At 41.5% G+C, this 22,191-nt stretch overlaps 2 protein-coding genes across 3 annotated transcripts in view; one reads left to right on the forward strand and one right to left on the reverse strand.

The window, feature by feature from the left end:
* The window catches only part of LOC133542349 (beta/gamma crystallin domain-containing protein 1-like), a 105,503-nt gene extending 101,402 nt beyond the window's left edge, over positions 1 to 4,101 (forward strand). For both annotated transcript variants that reach the window (XM_061886399.1, XM_061886398.1), the window contains exon 22: positions 3,705 to 4,101. In XM_061886399.1, the coding sequence (XP_061742383.1) occupies positions 3,705 to 3,793 (89 nt within the window). In that variant the 3' untranslated portion in view covers positions 3,794 to 4,101. The remainder of the gene's footprint in view (positions 1 to 3,704) is intronic.
* Positions 3,711 to 22,191, reverse strand: part of LOC133542350 (reticulon-4-interacting protein 1 homolog, mitochondrial-like) — a 42,777-nt gene continuing 24,296 nt past the window's right edge. The window contains exons 8-9 of the mRNA XM_061886400.1: positions 12,778 to 12,873; positions 3,711 to 6,247 (exon numbers count right to left, since the gene is read on the reverse strand). Coding sequence (XP_061742384.1) covers positions 6,059 to 6,247; positions 12,778 to 12,873 — 285 coding nt within the window. The 3' untranslated portion in view covers positions 3,711 to 6,058. The remainder of the gene's footprint in view (positions 6,248 to 12,777; positions 12,874 to 22,191) is intronic.

A 22,191-nucleotide genomic window follows, 5' to 3' on the forward strand; every position in this document is an offset into this window, starting at 1 on the left:
CCTTCTGAGGTAAATATCCAAATAAACTTTTTCCACAGGCTAATACATTTGAAAATAAAATAAACAATAAATCAACCATTCAGGCCTTTTTACTGCTCAGTTTGCGACATACTGATCTAATCTGATGTACCTGGCATCTTTTCTTGGATGCTAGTTCATTAATGTCGGGGCTCACGCTTTGAACTGAGGCAACCTGAGGTGGGGGGGGGGGGTTTGGTGGTATATTGTAGCGTCCCTGAAGAGTTAGTGCTGAAAGGGGTTCTGGGTATTTGTTCTGTTGTGTTTATGTTGTGTTACGGTGCGGATGTTCTCCCGAAATGTACTAGTCATTGTTGTTTGGTGTGGGTTCACAGTTTGGCGCATATTTGTGACAGCGTTAAAGTTGTTTATACGGCCACCCTCAGTGTGACCTGTATGGTTGTTGACCAAGTATGCCTTGCATTCCCTTGTCAGTGCGTGTATAAGCCGCATATATTATGGGACTGAGCCGGCAAGGTGTTTGTATGACGTGACGAAGAGTTGTAGAGGACGTTTAAAGCAGAGCCTTTAAGGCACGCCCTCAATATCGTTGTCCGGGTGGAAATCGGGAGAAATTCGGGAGAATGGTTGCCCCCTGGAATTTTTCTGCAGGGGCACTGAAATTTGTGAGTCTCCCGGTAAAATCGGGAGGGTTGGTAAGTATGAGTATTAGTGGTGAATGCTGTATAATACTGACCAGCCAGCTCTAATGGTAATTTGATAATGCCTCAAGGGCCAAATGAAATCACACGGCGGGCCAAATTTGGCCCACGGGCCAGAGTTTGACACCCATGTTCTAAGACGTGTTTTATGCCACTTATTTTTCACGTCTCATTTTGTCCACCAAACTTTTAACGCTGCGCATGAATGCACAAAGGTGAGTTTTGTTGACGTTATTGACTTGTGTGGAGTGCTGATCAGACATATTTGGTCACTGCATGACAGCAAGCTAATCGATGCTAACATGCTATTTAGGCTGGCTATATGTACATATTGCATTACTAGGCTTCATTTGTAGCTATATTTGAGCTCATTTGGTTTCCTTTAAGTCAGGGGTGTCAAACTCAAATACAGAGTGGGCCAACATTTTAAACGGAACAAAGCCGCGGGCCAAGGTTGATCAAATGAACCTTTTAATAGGGACCCAAACAAGTTTTGCATTAAATATTGAACAAGCAAGGCTTATATAACTTTAGTGACATGCAAAATCCAGTTTCAATTAATAATAACAACAATTAAAAAAATATCAATGGCATATGAAAAAAAAAGTTCAATAAAAATGTTATGCCTTTTTTTCTATTTGCAATCTTCTGAGGTAAATATACATTTTTTTCCACAGGCTAATAATACATTTCAAAATAAAATAACAATAATGAATGAACCAAACATTCAAGCCTTGAAGTAGCAAGAGAAAAATGCGTGAATAAAACGTTAATTATTGGTCAGTTTGCTGGAAGTTTCCCGGAAGAGTTAGTGCTGCAAGGGATTCTGGGTATTTGTGCTGTTGTGTTAGGGTGCGGGTGTTCGCCCGAAATGTGTTTGTCATTCTTGTTTGGTGTGGGTTCACAGTGTGGCGCATATTTGTAACAGTGCTAAACTTGTTTATACGGCCACCCTCAGTGTGACCTGTATGGCTGTTGACCAAGTATGCCTTGCATTCACTTGTGCGTGTGTGTAAAACCCTGAAATATTAGTATGGAGGAAAAGCGGACGTGACGACAGGTTGTAGAGAACGCTAAAGGCAGTGCCTTTAATGCACGCCCCCAATATAGTTGTCCGGGTGGAAATCGGTAGAAATTCGGGAGAATGGTTGCCCCCGGGAGATTTTCGGGAGGGGCACTGAACTTCGGGAGTCTACCGGGAAAATTAGGAGGGTTGGCAAGTATGAGTATTAGCGGTGAATGCGGTGTTACAGCGGCACCGACGCTGTATAATACCGGCGGGCCAGCTCTAATGCTAAATTGATATTGCCTCAAGGGCCAAATTAAATTACACGGCGGGCCAGAGTTTGACACCAATGCTTTAAGTCATCTTAATTCAATTTATATCTCATTGCTTTTATTTTTTTGCGGCTCCAGACATATTTGTTTTTGTATTTTTGGTCCAATATGGCTCTTTCAACATTTTAGGTTGCCGACCCCTGGACTATATTAATGCTCAGCCAATCAGTGGCCAGGAAACTGAACAGCACGATGTGATTGATTTGGTCTCCTCTAGTAGCAAACACTACTGTCGCGTTATTTTTTTTAGTTATTGTTTTGCTTGAAAATGCTTTATTGAGGGCAACTATGTCGTGGAATACGCTTGAAATATTCCACAAAGTGGTGAAGCCGTGCGATGTGGCCAACTCCGTACAGTAGATGGCGTTGTCGCTCTGCCCAACATACCATACCACATGCATTTAGGTCTTACTTTAAATTAGACAATGCATTTATTAACGGTTGTTGGATACTTTTGCAAAATAATGCACACATGACTCTAAAGCAGGCGTCACCAACCTTTTTGAAACCAAGAGCTACTTCTTGGGTACTGATTAATGCGAAGGGCTACCAGTTTGATACACACTTAAATAAATTGCCAGAAATAGCCGATTTGCTCAATTTACCTTTAATAAATAAATCTATATAAATAAAAGAAAATGGGTATTTCCTTTCTGTCATTCCGTCGTACATTTTTTTCCTTTTACGGAAGGTTTTTTGTAGAGAATAAATGTTAAAAAAAACAACACTTAATTGAACGGTTTGAAAGAGGAGAAAACACACAAAAAAATTTAAATAAAATTTTGAAACAGTTTATCTTCAATTTCGACTAGAAAAACTAGCTAATTTGAATCTTTGTGAAAAAATTACAAAAAGAATTCATAGAACATCATTAGTAATTTTTACTGATTAAGATTAATTGTAGCATTTTGATGACATGTTTTAAATAGGTTAAAATCTAATCTGCATTTGTTAGAATATATAACAAATTGGACCAAGCTATATTTCTAACAAAGACAAATCATTATTTCTTCTCGATTTTCCAGAACAAAATTTTTTAAAATAAATTCAAAAGACTTTGAAATAAGATTTAAATTTGATTCTACAGATTTTCTAGATTTGCTAGAATATTTTTCATTTTATTTTAATCATAATAAGTTTGAAGAAATATTTCACAAATATTCTTCGTCGAAAAAACTGAAGCTCAAAAGAAGAATTAAATTCAAATGTATTTATTATTCTTTACAATAAAACAAACAAAAATACTTAAACATTGATTTAAATTGTCAGGAAAGAAGAGAAAGGAATTTAAAAGGTAAAAAGGTATATGTGTTTAAAAATCCTAGAATCATTTTTAAGGTTGTATTTTTTCTCGAAAATTGTCTTTCTGAAAGTTATAAGAAGCAAAGTAAAAAAAAAAAAAATTATTTATTCAAACAAGTGAAGACCAAGTCTTTAAAATATTTTCTTGGATTTTCAAATTCTATTTGATTTTTGTCTCTCTTAGAATTAAAAATGTCGGGCAAAGCGAGACCAGCTTGCTAGTAAATAAATACAATTTGGAAAATAGAGGCAGCTCACTGGTAAGTGCTGCTATTTGAGCTTTTTTTTAGAATAGGCCAGCGGGCGACTCATCTGGTCCTTACGGGCACCGTTGGTGACCCCTGCTTTAAAAGCAATAGTAACCCATCTGTCTGTCTTTTTCAGGGGGGAATCATTACGACAAAAACCAAGTGATCCTCAACACCCTGGATCCAAATAAGCTCCACCAGACGTGGGATGTGGAGGTTATTTAAATTTTGTGCGGCAAGTGTTCCAAGGACTACATGCACCTTTACCACAACTCCTTTCCGTGGATGAGTGAAGTGAACTCTTGAGAATGTATTCGTGCCCACGTAACGTACACACCAGGTTTGGACTTGAATGAAAAAGAACCGTATCGACGCTTCCAGTAATAGGTTTTATATCTTTGCCTTTTCAGTCGATAAAATGGAGTTTGCCTGTTTTGTCATGAACTTAAACAGTGTTAACATGTTGCATGTGTTTGTATTCAAATGTTCTATTTTTGCCTTTCCTTCAGCAATAAAAGCAATCCTCTCCTTGGCTTTGTATGTTTTTAATTGGTGCAGATTTTACATCTGAAGGAAAAGTGAAAGCATACACACAGTACAGGCCCAACCTTTGGATACACCTTCTCCTCATTCAATCTGTTTTCTGTATTTTCCATTCTTGCTCTGATTACTTGGCATTCTCTTCATGAGCTTGGTTTTCACTTCACAGGTGAGCTTGAAGCTCATGGAGAGAATGCCAAGAGTGTGCAAAACAGTACTCAAAGCAAAGGGTGGCTATTTTGAAGAACCGAGAATATAAAACCTATTTTCAGTTATTTCACCTTTTTTTGTTAAGTATATAACTGAAAACATGTTTTATAGTCTGGTTTCTTCAAAATAACCACCTTTTGCACACTCTTGGCATTCACTCGATGAGCTTCAAGAGGTAGTCACCTGAAATGGTTTTCATTTCAAAGGTGTACATGAAGCTCATCGGGAGAATACCAAGAGTGTGCAAAGCACTAATCAAAGCAAAGGGTGGCTGTTTTGAAGAAACTAGATACAAAACATAATTTTAGTTATTTCACTTTTATTGAGTACATAACTGAAAACATGTTTTGTAATTCTAGTTTCTTCAAAATAGCCACCCTTTGCTCCGATTACTGCTTTTGCACACTCTTGGCATTCTCTCCATGAGCTTCAAGCACACCTGTGAAGTGAAAACCATTTCAGGTGACTACCTCCTGAAGCTCATGGAGAGAATGCAAAGAGTGTGCAAAGCAGTAATCAGAGCAAATGTTGGCTGAAGAAACTAAATATAAAACAAAATTTCTATTATTTCACCTTTTTTTGTTAAGTACATAACTGAAAACATGTTTTATAATTCTAGTTTCTTCAAAATAGCCACCCTTTGCTCCAATTACTGATTTGCACACTCATGGCATTCTCGACATGAGCTTCAAGCACACCTGTAGAGTAAAAACCCTTTCAGGTGACTACCTCCTGAAGCTCACCGAGAAAGCGCCAAGAGTTTGCAAAGGGTGGCTATTTTGAAGAAACTAGAATCTCAAACATGTTTTCAGTTATGTACATAAACAAAAAAAAGGTGAAATAACTAAAAATATATCTTATATTCTAGTTTCTTCAAAATAGCCACTCTTTGCTCCGATTACTGCTTTTGAGCATTCTCTACATGAGCTTCAAGCACACCTGTTAAGTGAAAACCCCTTCAGGTGACTACCTCCTGAAGCTCACCGAGAAAGCGCCAAGAGTTTGCAAAGGGTGGCTATTTTGAAGAAACTAGAATATAAAACATGTTTTCGCAAAAAAAGGTGAAATGACTAAAAACATGTTTTATATTCTAGTTTCTTCAAAATAGCCACCCTTTGCTCCAATTACTGATTTGCACACTCCTGGCATTCTCTCCATGAGCTTCAAGCACACCTGTGAAGTGAAAACCATTTCAGGTGACTACCTCTTGAAGCTCACCGAGAGAATGCAAAGGGTGGCTATTTTGAAGAAACTAGAATACAAAACATGTTTCCAGTTAAGTACGTAACTCCACATGTGTTCATTCATAGTTATGATGCCTTCAGGGACAATCTACAATGTAAATAGACATGATAATAAAGAAAACGCATTGAATGAGAAGGTGTGTCCAAACTGTACCGTGCACAATGTTGTTGCTCCCTAAACACTTTTGGACTTCAATAAAATGTCCCTCACCATGGATCACCACATATAAGCAACTCCCAAATACTGTGTAAATAAACTTTACTTTACAGCAACACAATCGGACCCCTGCAAAGTGCTTTGAGGTGATGATGTCACTGCAAAATGCAATCTGACCTGAAAGGTTGCCTGGAGACTGCTGCCGGTTGCTACGGCAACATCATATGGAGTGTGAAAACTTGCCAAGTCTTCAAGACAACTTGATGATGTGGCAGGATCCGGTCCCGCTTTTTGTCCTCTGCTCCAAAAGATAAAGACAGGCAGCATCATTCCCGGTCGTTAGTTGTGTGTCGCACTTTGATGCGCCGCCGCCTCAGGGCGACCGTCCTGGACCATTTCTTTCTCCCCGCTCTCGTGGTCGCCGATCACGCTGACGACCGTCTTGCCTCTGGCGTGGCCGTGTTCCAACTTCTGAAAAGCCTGGGGAACCTGGCTGAACGGGAAGGTGGCCTCCATCACTGGTAGGATCTGTCATAGTGGAAAAAATGGCGGACAAAATCACTTAGACTTGCAACTTGGAATTGTGTGAAGTTGGCTACCCCGCCAGGTCCAAATCTCCCAAAACCTGTCCCAATCGAATGTGCCACAAAAAAAGTTATGGTCTAACTAGAGATGTCCGATAATGTCGGACTGCCGCATACTTGCCAACCCTCCCGGAATTTTCCGGGTGACTCCCGAAATTCAGCGCCTCTCCCAAAACCTCCCAGGATAAATTCTCTCCTGAAAATCTCCCAAAATTCAGACAGAGCTGGAGGCCACGCCCCCTCCAGCTCCATGCGGACCTGAGTGAGGACAGCCTGTTTTCACGTCCGCTTCCCCGCAATAAAAACAGCGTGTCTGCCAAATGACGTTGTAACTGTAGAATGATCAAAGGCGAGTTCTTGCTTTCTTATGTGGGTTTATTGTCAGGCAGTTTCATTAAAGTCCTCCCAGCGAGGTAACAACACACAACAACAGCAGTCACGTTTTCGTCTACCGTAAAGCAGTTTGTCTGCCGTAAACAGCAATGTTGTGCCACTCTTAAACAGGACAATACTGCCATCTACTGTACATGCATATGTGACAATAACATCTACGGCTTTTAGAGAGTGGAGTGAAGATCTTCCTCAGGAAGCAAAGATTGACCGGTTTTGGGCCATTCTAGGGAGAGATGCAAGATTCCAGAATCTAGTGCATTTGATGAAAGCACTTTTGTGCGTGCCACACAGCAATGCATCATCAGAGAGGGTGATCACCATGGTTAGAAGAATAGTGACAAGAGAATAGAACAAGGATGGACAATTCAACCCTTAACTCAACAATGAGTAGATGAGTGTTATTTGTGTATATATGTGTAAATAAATGAACACTGAAATTCAAGCATATATATATATATATATATATATATATATATATATATATATATATATATATATATATATAATAAATATATATAGCTAGAATTCACTGAAAGTCAAATATTTGTTTTATATATATATATATATATATATATATATATATATATATATATATATATATGAATTCTAGCTGTAAATATACTCCTCCCCTCTTAACCACGCCCCGCCCCCAACCCCCACACCTCCCGAAATCGGAGGTCTCAAGGTTGGCAAGTATGGACTGCCGGAAATGATCGGTATCGGTTTCAAAATTATCGGTATCAGTTTCAAAAAGTAAAATGTATGACTTTTTAAAACGGACGTAGGGAGAAGTACAGAGCGCCAATAAACCTTAAAAGGCGCTGCCTTTGCGGGCCGGCCAAATCAAATGGTATCTTCATCTTTTCACACACACAAGTGAATGCAAGTCATACTTGGTCAACAGCCATACAGGTCACACTGAGGGTGGCCGTCTAAACAACTTTAACACGGTTACAAATATGCGCCACACTGTGAACCCACACCCAACAAGAATGACAAACACATTTCGGGAGAACATCCGCACCGTAACACAACATAAACACAACAGAACAAATACCCAGAATCCCTTGCAGCACTAACTACAATGTAACATACATCCATAAACCTGGATGCATCTGCAAAAGTGCATATTTATCTGTACAGTACTCTATTTATTTATATCTGCACCTTATTTTTCTATCTTGCACTACCATGAGCTAATGCAACAAAATTTCGTTCTCATCTGTACTGTCAAGTTTAAATTTGAATGACAATAAAAAGGAAGTCTAAGTCTAAAAAAAAATTGCCATATCTTTTTTGTAGTTGTATTCCTTTTTTATTATTGTTATTATTTGTTGTATTGATCCCACACTACTATTGCTTTATTGTGTCACTTTTGATATGTTTTTTTCACGGTTTACTTGCTTTTTTTTGTGACTTTTTATGTTGTATTTTTTTTTGCGTCTGACTTTCTTCTTTTTTAAGTGTGAACGGTGGAGAGGTCCTCAGGAGGTGATCTTGTGGTCACTTCCTGAGGATCCTTGATGCCGAGGACTATTCATCCATCTTGCTATGGTCTGAATAGTCTGCTGATCCTGAGCCAGAGCAGGATGGATGGATATACATACAATATATGGGTATTTTTTCTAATGTCTATACTTTTTAAATTTGATCTCAATTCTGTACACTGCTGCTGGAATTTAAATGTTCCTTAGGGATCTCTCCTGAAGGATTCAATAAAGTACCATCTACCTATCCATGTATCTAAAATGTAAACCTTGAGTTGTTTGTGTGTGCTTTTGTAGCTTGTTTACTTCAGATGTAGTCATTTGTTCAACTCCATTTTCCATCCATTTTCTACCGCTTATTCCCTTTTGGGGTCGCGGGGGGCGCTGGCGCCTATCTCAGCTACAATCGGGCGGAAGGCGGGGTACACCCTGGACAAGTCGCCACCTCATCGCAGGGCCAACACAGATAGACAGACAACATTCACACTCACATTCACACACTAGGGCCAATTTAGTGTTGCCAATCAACCTATCCCCAGGTGCATGTCTTTGGAAGTGGGAGGAAGCCGGAGTACCCGGAGGGAACCCACGCATTCACGGGGAGAACATGCAAACTCCACAGAGAAAGATCCCGAGCCTGGATTTGAACCCAGGATTGCAGGACCTTCGTATAGTGAGGCAGATGCACTAACCCCTCTGCCACCGTGAAGCCCCATTTGTTCAACTTCTTAGAGAAAATCTATGTGGTGGGAGTGGCCTGCGGACCTGCAGCGAAGCGGGGTGTGGCAGAACCGGCTTCGAGATTGGCGACAGGTGCGTTCAACTTCTTAGAGAAAATCTATGTGGTGGGAGTGGCCTGCGGACCTGCAGCGAAGCGGGGTGTGGCGGAACCGGCTTCGAGATTGGCGACAGGTGCGTTCAACTTCTTAGAGAAAATCTATGTGGTGGGAGTGGCCTGCGGACCTGCAGCGAAGCGGGGTGTGGCAGAACCGGCTTCGAGATTAGCGACAGGTGCGTTCAACTTCTTAGAGAAAATCTATGTGGTGGGAGTGGCCTGCGGACCTGCAGCGAAGCGGGGTGTGGCGGAACCGGCTTCGAGATTGGCGACAGGTGCGTTCAACTTCTTAGAGAAAATCTATGTGGTGGGAGTGGCCTGCGGACCTGCAGCGAAGCGGGGTGTGGCAGAACCGGCTTCGAGATTAGCGACAGGTGCGTTCAACTTCTTAGAGAAAATCTATGTGGTGGGAGTGGCCTGCGGACCTGCAGCGAAGCGGGGTGTGGCAGAACCGGCTTCGAGATTAGCGACAGGTGCGTTCAACTTCTTACAGAAATACTATGTGGTGGGAGTGGCCTGCGGACCTGCAGCGAAGCGGGGTGTGGCAGAACCGGCTTCGAGATTAGCGACAGGTGCGTTCAACTTCTTAGAGAAAATCTATGTGGTGGGAGTGGCCTGCGGACCTGCAGCGAAGCGGGGTGTGGCAGAACCGGCTTCGAGATTAGCGACAGGTGCGTTCAACTTCTTATAGAAAATCTATGTGGTGGGAGTGGCCTGCGGACCTGCAGCGAAGCGGAGTGTGGCAGAACCGGCTTCGAGATTAGCGACAGGTGCGTTCAACTTCTTAGAGAAAATCTATGTGGTGGAAGTGGCCTGCGGACCTGCAGCGAAGCGGGGTGTGGCAGAACCGGCTTCGAGATTAGCGACAGGTGCGTTCAACTTCTTAGAGAAAATCTATGTGGTGGGAGTGGCCTGCGGACCTGCAGCGAAGCGGGGTGTGGCAGAACCGGCTTCGAGATTAGCGACAGGTGCGTAGATGACACAGCTGAGAGTGTTTGTCTAGACTTAGACTTCCTTTTTATTGTCATTCAAATTTGAACTTAAACAGCACAGATAAAAACAAAATCACCTTACATAAGCTCATGGTAATGCAGGATTAAAAAAAAACAATAAGGTGCATATATAATTAAATAAATATATAGATTACTGTATAGATAAATATATTGCACTTTTTCACATGCGTCCACGTTTATGGATGTATGTTATATTGTCTTTTTTTATTCCAGCGAGTTTATCCATTTTGGGGGGAGTTGAGGGGATAATTTACTTATGATGCATTCAAGAGTCTTACGGCCTGAGGGAAGAAGCTATTACGGAACCTGAAGGTTCTGCTTCGGAGGCTGCGGAACCTCTTTCTAGAGCTCTGTTAAAAGCGGCAGTCGGGAAGGAAAGGAGTTGTTGTTGATGGCGGTTGGCGATGCCCGAGGGGAGTGAGAGCAAGGCAGACCACTCGTAGGGAAAACCATTCATGTGCTCGATCGAGGAAAGACAATTGCTGGAAAGCACATAAAGACTTTGCCCGATCTGGCGTTTATTGTAAAATAAACATTATTGTTGACCCTGAAAAGGAGTGGCCATGTCAGTGACTGGTGGCCCGAAGAACCCGGAAGGAAGCGACTTCCACAATCAATAAGTACAGTTTGTCAAGTCCCCTATTATTTACAGCAGAGGTCACCAACGCGGTGCCCGTAAGGACCAGATGAGTCGCCCGCTGGCCTGTTCTAAAAATAGCTCAAATAGCAGCACATACCAGTGAGCTGCCTCTAGTTTTTAAATGTTATTTATTTACTAGCAAGCTGGTCTCCCTTTGCTCAACATTTTTAATTCTAAGAGAGACAAAACTCAAATAGAGTTTGAAAATCCAAGAAAATATTTTAAAGACTTGGTCTTCACTTGTTTAAAAAAATTCATTTATTTTTTTACTTTGCTTCTTATATCTTTCAGAAAGATCATTTTAGAGAAAAATACAACCTTAAAAATGATTTTAGGATTTTTAAACACATATACCTTTTTACCTTTTAAATTCCTTCCTCTTCTTTCCTGAAAATTTAAATCAATGTTTGAGTAAATGTATTTGTTTTATTGTAAAGAACAATAAATACATTTTAATTTTATTCTTCATTTTAGCTTCAGTTTTTTGACGAAGAATATTTGTGAAATATTTCTTCAAATTTATTATGATTAAAATTTAAAAAAAATATTCTGGCAAATGTAGAAAATCTGTAGAATCAAATTTAAATCTTATTTCAACGTCTTTTGAATTTCTTTTAAAATTTTTGTTCTGGAAAATCTACAAGAAATAATGATTTGTCTGTTAGAAATATAGCTTAGTCCAATTTGTAATATATTCTAACAAAGTGCAGATTGGATTTTAACCTATTTAAAACATGTCATCAAAATTGCAAAATTAATCTTAATCTGAAAAAATTACTAATGATGTTCCATGAATTATTTTTTACATTTTTTCCAAAAATTCAAATTAGCTCGTTTTTCTCTTCATATTTTTCGGTTGAATTTTGAATTTTAAAGAGTCAAAATTGAAGATAAACTATGTTTCAAAATTTTATTTTCATTTTTTTCGTGTTTTATCCTCTTTTAAACCGTTCAATTAACTGTTTTTTCATCTTTTATTCTCTACCTCTCGACCTTCCGTAAAAGGAAAAAAAATGTACGACGAAATGACAGACAGAAATAACCTTTTTTTTCAATATATATATAGATTTATTTATTAAAGGTAAATTGAGCAAATTGGCTATTTCTGGCAATTTATTTAAGTGTGTATCAAACTGGTGGCCCTTCGCATTAATCAGTACCCAAGAAGTAGCTCTTGGTTTCAAAAAGGTTGGTGACCCCTGATCTACACTCTCTCTCTTACCGGGGCGGTATAGCTCGGTTGGTAGAGTGGCCCGTGCCAGCAACTTGAGGGTTGCAGGTTCGATTCCCGCTTCCACCATCCTAGTCACTGCCGTTGTGTCCTTGGGCAAGACACTTTACCCACCTGCTCCCAGTGCCACCCACACTGGTTTAAATGTAACTTAGATATTGGGTTTCACTATGTAAAGCGCTTTGAGTCACTAGAGAAAAGCGCTATATAAATATAATTCACTTTACCTCCAGGTGTGCACAAACTACAGTCAAATCCACCTCAAAAAATAGCTATAAATAAGTCATTGATGTCAGGTTAAAAATGATTGTGTATCCTCAGAGAATAGGGTACATTTTTTGCTGGTTTACAGGTTTAAATACCCAGAATTCCACAGCTCCAAATGTGGGAAAGGGACAGGGTGTAGAATGTGATGAGGCTGGACAATTGGGCTTGTTATTTGGTCAGCATCGCTCGTCATTAACAATGACTGGTGAGCGTGGTGGTGATGACACATTGGAAAGACTTCTGACTGAGAGAGGGACATGTGTGTGTGTGTGTGTGTGTGTGTGTGTGTGTGTGTGTGTGTGTCCATAGCTTCCTGTCACCGGTCTAAATAGTCTGCTTACGGTAAGCCCCCAGGACAAAAGCACCGGGGTCCAACACGCCGGGTGCAAATGGCTGCTCAGCACCGTGTAAAAATCCATTCAGCGTCCGGCTCCGTCGGACAGCAACTACCCGACACAGCAGGAATGTCATGTGCACACCCCTGAACTTTGGTCTCTAATACTACAATCTATGGAATCTCTCCCCGTTTTGTTCATGCTTACTACTGTTTTATTTCAACTACCGACATGCAGCTGATGTTATTAGGTAGGAGTGGGTCAGTACGGTACCTTCCCGGCGTCCACCAGCTCGCTGACCTCGTCCAGGGCCGGCCCGTCTGGAGCGTAGAATCCCCAACGGTAGAAGACACCATTTGATATAAGACCCTGTTAAAGTGAGCAACATGAGGACAAGTCAATTACACTTCCGTGGCAATCCAATTCATGAATTAAGTGAAGTGAACTATAGTCATATAGCGCTTTACATAGTGAAACCCTACAGTTGTGATCAAAATTATTCAAACCCCCACACAATTTTGGTGTTTTAGCAAGTTGGACATTTATTCGGTATTTTGTTTATAGTCATATCAAATAAAGATGCATTAAATAGACAAATGCAACTTGAATTAAAACATTATATTTTGTAACATACCAAACAGTGTCATTTCTCTTAATATCTCATTGACAAAATGATTCAACCCCTTGAAGATTATAAATCTTAAGAACAGATTTTGGGTTCAATCCCAGGCTCGGGATCTTTCTGTGTGGAGTTTGCATGTTCTCCCCGTGACTGCGTGGGTTCCCTCCGGGTACTCCGGCTTCCTCCCACCTCCAAAGACATGCACCTGGGGATAGGTTGATTGGCAACACTAAATTGGCCCTAGTGTGTGAATGTTGTCTGTCTATCTGTGTTGGCCCTGCGATGAGGTGGCGACTTGTCCAGGGTGTACCCCGCCTTCCGCCCAACTGAAGCTGACATAGGCGCAAGAGCCCCCCGCGACCCCAAAAGGGAATAAGCGGTAGAAAAAAAATTGATTTAGTAGAGAACATTGACGATAAAGTTTGCAACTTTTGGTCGCTAATAACAAAGCCTGCCTGTACCGGAAGTAGCAGACGGTGTGCGCGTGACGTCACGGGTTGTGGAGGTCCTCACATCCTCACATTGTTTACAATCATGGCCACCAGCAGCTAGAGCGATTCGGACCGAGAAAGCGGCAATTTTCCCCATTAATATGAGCGAGGATGAAAGATTCATGGATGAGGATAGTATGAGTGAAGGAGTAGAAGAAAGAAAAAAAAGAGGGCAGTGGGAGCGATTCAGATGTTATTAGACACATTTTCTAGGATAATTCTGGAAAATCCCTCATCTGCTTATTGTGTTAGTGAGATTTTATAGTCATACGGCATGGCGCAGTGTTGAAGTGGCAGTGCGCAACCCGAGGGTCCCTGGTTCAATCCCCACCTAGTACCAATCTCGTCAAGTCCGTTGTGTCCTTGAGCAAGACGCTTCACCCTTGTTTCTGATGGGTGCTGGTTAGCGCCTTGCATGGCAGCTCCCTCCATCAGTGTGTGATTGTGTGTGTGTGAATGGGTAAATGTGGAAGTAGTGTCAAAGCGCTTTGAGTACCTTGAAGGTAGAAAAGCGCTATACAAGTACAACCCATTAATTAATCATTAAATAAGGTATGTTCAATCAGGTGTTGAAAACACCTGTAGATGTGATTAGAACCATAACGAAAAAGACTGTGACGCTCAGCTTCTTGTAGATCACGGGTGTCAAACTCTGGCCCGTGGGCCAAATCTGGCCCGCCGTGTAATTTAATTTGGCCCTTGAGGCAATATCAATTTAGCATTAGGCGGCATAGCTCGGTTTGTAGAGTGGCCGTGTCAGCAACTTGAGGGTTGCAGGTTCGATTCCCGCTTGTGCCATCCTAGTTACTGCCGTTGTGTCCTTGGGCAAGACACTTTACCCACCTGGTCCCAGTGCCACACACACTGGTTTAAATGTAACTTGGATATTGGGTTTCACTATGTAAAGCGCTTTGAGTCACTTGAGAAAAGCGCTATATAAATATAATTCACTTCACTTCACATTAGAGCTGGCCCGCCGGTGTTATACAGCGTCGGTGCCGCGGTAACACCGCATTCACCGCTAATACTCATACTTGCCAACCCTCCTAATTTTCCCGGTAGACTCCCGAAGTTCAGTGCCCATCCCGAAAATCTCCCGGGGCAACCATTCTCCCGAATTTGTACCGATTTCCACCTGGACAACTATATTGGGGGCGTGCATTTAAGGCACTGCCTTTAGCGTTCTCTACAACCTGTCGTCACGTCCGCTTTTCCTCCATACTAACAGCGTGTCACATAATATTTGTGGCTTTTACACACACTCACACACACGCACAAGGCATACTTGGTCAACAGCCATACAGGTCACACTGAGGGTGGCCGTATAAACAACTTTAGCACTGTTAAAAATATGTGCCACACTGTGAACCCACACCAAACAAGAATGACAAACACATTTCGGGTGAACATCCGCACCGTAACACAACAGAACAAATACCCAGAGCCCCTTGCGGCTCTGGGTATTTGTTCTGTTGTGTTACGGTGCGGGAAACTTTCAGCAAACTGAAATTTATTATAGACTGTATATATAATCTATTTAATAGAATATTATGAGGTAGCGACTTGTCCAGGGTGGACTCCGCCTTCCGCCTAAATGCCAGATATTCATGCATTTTCTCTTGCTACTTCAAGGCTTGAATGTTTGGTTCATTCATTATTGTTATTTTATTTTCAAATGTATTATTAGCCTGTGGAAAAAAATTTGATATTTACCTCAGAAGATTGCAAATAGAAAAAAAAGGCATAACATTTTTATTACAATTTTATTTGATATGCCAGATATTTTTTTAATTATTATTATTATTATTATTTGAAACTGGATTTTGCATGTCACTAAAGTTATATAAGCCTTGCTTGTTCAATATTTAATGCAAAACTTCTTTGGGTCCCTATTAAAAGGTTCATTTGTTCAACCTTGGCCCGCGGCTTTGTTCCTTTTAAAATTTTGGCCCACTCTGTATTTGAGTTTGACACCCCTGTTGTAGATGGTCAATGGTGTATTTGCAACATGGTGAAGTCCAGGGAGTGGTCAAAGAAGTCAAGAGAGGAGGTCGATTCTCTTCATAAGAAAGGATATGGATATAAGAAAATAGCAAAGACATTACACATTCCAAGAGACACAGTTGGGAGCATAATTCGCAAGTTTAAAGCTAAAGGCACAGTGGAAACACTACCTGGGCGTGGTAGAAAGAGGATGCTGTGTGCAACTGCTGTCCGGTATTTGAAGCGTACAGTGGTGAAAAACCCCCGGGTAACAGCTGAGGAACTACAACAGGACATTGCAGAGGGCGGAAATGCAGGTTTCGTCACGAACAGTAAGGCGCGCACTACGAGATGAAGGCCTCCATGCCAGAACTCCCAGGCGCACCCCACTTCTGACTATCAGGCACAAGAAAAATAGACTCCAGTATGCCAAAAATCATCTGGACAAACCCCACAGGTTTTGGGAAACTGTTCTATGGAGTGATGAGACAAAACTGGAACTCATTGAGCCTATGAATCGACGTTATGTCTGGAGGAGAAAAAATGAAGCTTACAAAGAGAAGAACACCTTGCCTACTTTTAAGCATGGTGGGGGGTCAATCATGCTCTGGGGCTGTTTCTCTGCCTCAGGTATCGGGAATCTCCAGCGCGTTTAAGGCATTATGAATTCTATTTCCTAGCAGGATATATTAGCTGCAAATGTCATGAAGTCAGTGACGAAGCTGAGGCTTGGGAGACGTTGGACCTTCCACCAGGACAAGGATCCCAAGCATACCTCCAAATCAACATCAGAGTGGTTGCAGAAGAAGGGCTGGAAGACTCTGGAGTGGCCTTCACAGTCGCCAGACCTAAATCCTCTAGAAAAGCTGTGGTGGGACTTGAAGAAGGCAGTTGCAGCACACAAGCCCAAGAATATGAATGAACTGGAGGCCTTTGCCCAAGAGGAATGGGCTAAAATACGTTGCAAGAAGCTTGTGTCCGGTTATGTATCACCTTTGAAGGATGTCATTACTGCCAAAGGGTGTTCTACTAAGTACTAAAGATGCATGGAACTAGGGGGTTGAATCATTTTGTCAATGACATATTAAGAAAAATGTCCTTTTTTGGTGTTTTGTAAAATACAGTGTTACAATTTAATTTGCATTTGTCTATTTGACACATCTTTATTTGATATGACTATACACAAAATACGGAATAAATCTCCAAACTTCCTAAAACACCAACATTGTGTGGGGGTTGAATCATTTTGATCACAACTGTATATCTATCCATCCATCCATTTTCTACCGCTTATTCCCTTTTGGGGTTGCGGGGGGCGCTGGCGCCTATCTCAGCTACAATCGGGCGGAAGGCGGGGTACACCCTGGACAAGTTGCCACCTAATCGCAGGGCCAACACAGATAGACAGACAACATTCACACTCACATTCACACACTAGGGCCAATTTAATGGTGCCAATCAACCTATCCCCAGGTGCATGTCTTTGGAAGTGGGAGGAAGCCGGAGTACCCGGAGGGAACCCACGCATTCACGGGGAGAACATGCAAACTCCACACAGAAAGATCCCGAGCCTGGATTTGAACCCAGGACTGCAGGACCTTCGTATTGTGAGGCAGACGCACTAACCCCTCTGCCACCATGAAGCTGTATATCTAAGTTACATTTAAACCAGTGTGGGTGGCACTGGGAGCAGGTGGGTAAAGTGTCTTGCCTCAAGGATACAACGGCAGCGATTAGGATGGCGAAAGTGGGAATCGTACATGGAACCCTCAGGTTGCTGGCATGGCTACTCTACCAACCGAGCTATACCGCCCCGGTATAGCTCTCTTTATAATTCAAGAGAATGGAGTGCCTCTTTTTTTTTTAAAGACAGCAAAACTTCACTTAGGGATGTAAAACTCCCAACGTTTTGATTTAAACTCACCGAATTAATACGATTGATAACTGCACTTTGATCGACCGGTGCCAGCTCGCTAACTTAAATGCCAACAAAAGACATCAACGTATTTCCCCTTTAAGAAACAACTTACGCCAATCCAAACTTCTTTGAACACATAGCTGTCTGAGCAACTAAAAATATTAAATTGTGCTTTGTGGAGGGGGGCGTGGCCTGCAGTGAAGCGGGGTGTGCCAGGACCGGCCTCGAAGTCAGCGAAAGGTGCATAGAGGGCCCACCTGGGCCTTGTTATCTAATCACCTGTCACTCTGTATAGGCAGCAACAGGGAGGAGAGAGGTGGTCGGAGTGGGAGCCAGAGAAGGACTCACCAACAGAGAAAATATATTGCTGGAAAGCAATCCCTACATGTGTGCATGAGAATAAAAACTGTGTTTGTAACAATGAAAACCTTTGGACACACCTTCACCTGATTCAATGAGTTTTCTTTATTTTCATGACTATTTACATACAATGTAGATTGTCACTGAAGGCATCAAAACTATGAATGGACACATGTGGAGTTATGTACTTAACCAAAAAAAAGGTGAAATAACTGAAAACATATTTTACATTCTAGTTTCTTCAAAATAGCCACCCTTTGCTCTGACAACTGATTTGCACACTTTTGGCATTCTCTCCATGAGCTTCAAGAGGTAGACACCTGAAATGGCTGTCACTTCACAGGTGGCTATTTTGAAGAAACTAGAATACAAAACATGTTTTCAGTTATTTTACTTTTTGGCAACACTAAATGGTCCCTAGTGTGTGAATGTTGTCTGTCTATATGTGTTGGCCCTGCGATGGGGTGGCGACTTGTCCAGGGTGTACGCCGCCTTCCGCCCAAATGCAGCTGAGATAGGATCCAGAACCCCCCGCGACCCCGAAAGGGACAAGCGGTAGAAAAATGGATGGATGGACATAACCCCACATGAGTTCATTCATAGTTTTGACGCCTTCAGTGACGATCTACAATGTAAATACATGAAAACTCTGTGGTCTAGTGGTTAGAGTGTCCGCCCTGAGATCGGTAGGTTGGGAGTTCAAACCCCGGCCGAGTCATACCAAAGACTATAAAAAAAAATGGGACCCATTGCCTCCCTGCACCACTCAGCATCAAGGGTTAGAATTGGGGGTTAAATCACCATAAATGATCCCCGGGCGTGGCACAGCTGCTGCCCACTGCTCCCCTCACTTCCCAAGGGGTGATCAAGGGGATGGGTCAAATGCAGAGGACAAATTTCACCACACCTTGTGAACTTTAACTTTAAAATAAAGAGATCGCATTGAATGGGCGCGTGTCCAAACTTTTGGCCTGTACTGTAGATGTTTTTATGGTGCGTTCAAGGACTGCTACACAGAAATAATAAATACTAAAACTTTTCATTTAAATAAACCCTAAAATGCTACAGTACAAGCCAATATTCAAACCAATAAAAGCTTAGCCATAAAAACAGATAGAATACTAAAACTAGAGATGTCCGATATTATTGGCTTCCCGATATAATTAACCAATAAATGCTTTAAAATGTAATATTGCAAATTATCGGTATCGGTTTCAAAGAGTAAAATATATGACTTTTTAAAACGCTGCTGTGTACACGAACTACAGAGTGCCAATAAACCTTAAATGCACTGCCTTGCATGCCAGCCAAGTCACATAATATCTACGGCTTTTCAAACACACAAGTGAATGCAATGCATACTTGGTCAACAGCCATACAGGTCACACTGAGGGTGGCCGTATACACAACTTTAACACTGTTACAAATATACGCCACACTGTGAACCCACACCCAACAAGAATGACAAACACATTTCGGGAGAACATCCACACCGTAACACAACAGAACAAATACCCAGAACCCATTGCGGCACTAACTCTTCCAAGACGCTACAATATACACACCCCGTTACACCCTACCCCAAAAACCCCGCCCGACCTCAACCTCCTCATGCTCTCTCGGGGAGAGCATGTCCCAAATTCCAAGCTGCTGTTTTGAGGCATGTTAAAAAAAATAATGCACTTTGTGACTTCTATAATAAATATGGCAGTGCCATGTTGGCACTTTTTTCCATAACTTGAGTCGATTTATTTTGGAAAACCTTGTTACATTGTTTAATGCATCCAGCGGGGCATCACAACAAAATTAGGCATAATAATGTGTTAATTCCACGACTGTATATATCGGTGTCGGTTGATATCGGTATCGGTAATTTAGAGTTGGACATTATCAGAATATCAGATATCAGCAAAAAACCAATTATGGGACTTCCCTAAATAAAACTCGTACTGTGAAAGCAGAAGAAACACAAAACAAGCAAAATATAGGGTTTTTTAGCAATATCCATCCATCCATTTTCTATCGCTCGTCCCTTTTGGGGTCGCGGGGTGTTGCTGGAGCCTATCTCTGCTCAGTGCATTCGGGCGGAAGGCGGGGTACACCCTGGACAAGTCGCCACCTCATCGCAGGGCCAACACAGATAAACAGACAACATTCACACTCATATTCACACACTAGGGCCAATTTAGTGTTGCCAATCAATCTATCCCCAGGTGCATGTTTTTGGCGGTGGGAGGAAGCTGGAGTAGTGAATTATATTTATATAGTGAAGTGAATTATATTTATATAGCGCTTTTCTCTAGTGACTCAACGCGCTTTACATAGTGAAACCCAATATCTACGTTACATTTAAACCAGTGTGGGTGGCACTGGGAGCAGGTGGGTAAAGTGCCTTGCCCAAGGACACAACGGCAGTGACTAGGATGGCGGAAGCGGGAATCGAACCTGCAACCCTCAAGTTGCTGGCACGGCCACTCTACCAAACGAGCTATGCCGCCCCGGAGTACCCGGAGGGAACCCACGCAGTCACGGGGAGAACATGCAAACTCCACACAAAAAGATCCCGAGCCTGGGATTGAACCCAGGACTGCTCAGGACTTTCGTATAGTGAGGCAGATGCACTAACGCCTCCACCACCGTGCTGCCCTTTTCTAGCAATATGCCTATTTATTTTGTATGTATTTATTTTTTTCTAGCAATATGTTTATTTATTTTAGTTATTTACACCTTGGTCAAAATTAATAAGTACTTTCTGAGCCCGTTCAACAATACCGCGATAATAATGATAACCGTGATATAAAACGTTCATATCGTTACATCCTTACTGTACTCCACTACATGGCAATATTCCATATGGAGTCCCCCAAGGTTTACTACGTTAGTGGTTCTCACCTGGGGGTACTTGAAGGTATGCCAAGGGGCACGTGACATTTTTCAAAAAATATTCTAAAAATAGCAACAATTTAAAAATCCTTTAGAAATGTATTCATTGAATAATACTTCAACAAAATATGAATGTAAGTTCATAAACTGCGAAAAGAAATGCAACAATGCAATTATTCAGTGTTGACAGCTAGATTTTTTTGTGGACATGTTCCATAAATATTGATGTTAAAGATTTCTTTTTTTGTGAAGAAATGTTTAGAATGAAGTTCATGAATCCAGATGGATCTCTATTACAATCCCCAAAGAGGGCACTTTAAGTTGATGATTACTTCTATGTGTAGAAATCTTTATTTATAATTGAATCACTAGTTATTTTTATATCTTTTTTTCCCAAATAGTTCAAGAAAGACCAGTACAAAATGAGCAATATTTTGCACTGTTATACAATTTAATAAATCAGAAACTGATGACATAGTGCTGTATTTTACTTCTTTATCTCATAGCTCGGTTGGTAGAGTGGCCGTGCCAGCAACTTGAGGGTTGCAGGTTCGATTCCCGCTTCCGCCATCCTAGTCACTGCCGTTGTGTCCTTGGGCAAGACACTTTACCCACCTGCTCCCAGTGCCACCCACACTGGTTTAAATGTAACTTAGATATTGGGTTTCACTATGTAAAGCGCTTTGAGTCACTAGAGAAAAGCACTATATAAATATAATTCACTTCACAATTCACTTTTTCAACCAAAAATGCTTTGCTCTGATTAGGGGGTACTTGAATTAAAAGAATGTTCACAGGGGGGTACATCACTGAAAAAAGGTTGAGAACCACTGTACTACATGATATAATTATATGGTATTATTTGTGTTGAGCAATATTTATACAGCTAATAGTCAAACTGTGTTTGCAAGACTCTGCTGGACTCTAGAAAGAGGTTCTGTAACAGCTTCTTCCCTCAGGCCGTGAGACTCTTGAACGCATCATAATAATCCCCTCAATTCCCCCCCCCCAAAATGGATTAACTCGCTGGAATATAAAGACAATATAACACACATCCATAAACCTGGATGCATATGGAAAAGTGCAATAAATGTATCTGTACAGTAATCTATTTATTTATATCTGCACCTTATTGCTTTTTTATCCTGCGCTACCACGAGCTAATGCAACAAAATTTCGTTCTTATCTGTGCTGTAAAGTTCAAACTTTAATGACAATAAAAAGGAAGTCTAAGTCTAAGTTCAAGTCATTTTAGTCAATGTTGCCAAGTATTTGAACACTAGAGGGCCCTGTTGAGCTATGATGTTGCTCTTTGGTTTTCCCTGTTAAAGCTCTGAGGGCAGGACCGCTGAAACTGACCAGCCGGCTGCTGCCACGGACAAAAGGGGCTCGGAGGCTTGGCAAGAAACACACAAACACTGGTATTTGTC

This window comes from Nerophis ophidion, linkage group LG24, assembly GCF_033978795.1.
Source record: "Nerophis ophidion isolate RoL-2023_Sa linkage group LG24, RoL_Noph_v1.0, whole genome shotgun sequence".
Classification (NCBI taxonomy): domain Eukaryota; kingdom Metazoa; phylum Chordata; class Actinopteri; order Syngnathiformes; family Syngnathidae; genus Nerophis; species Nerophis ophidion.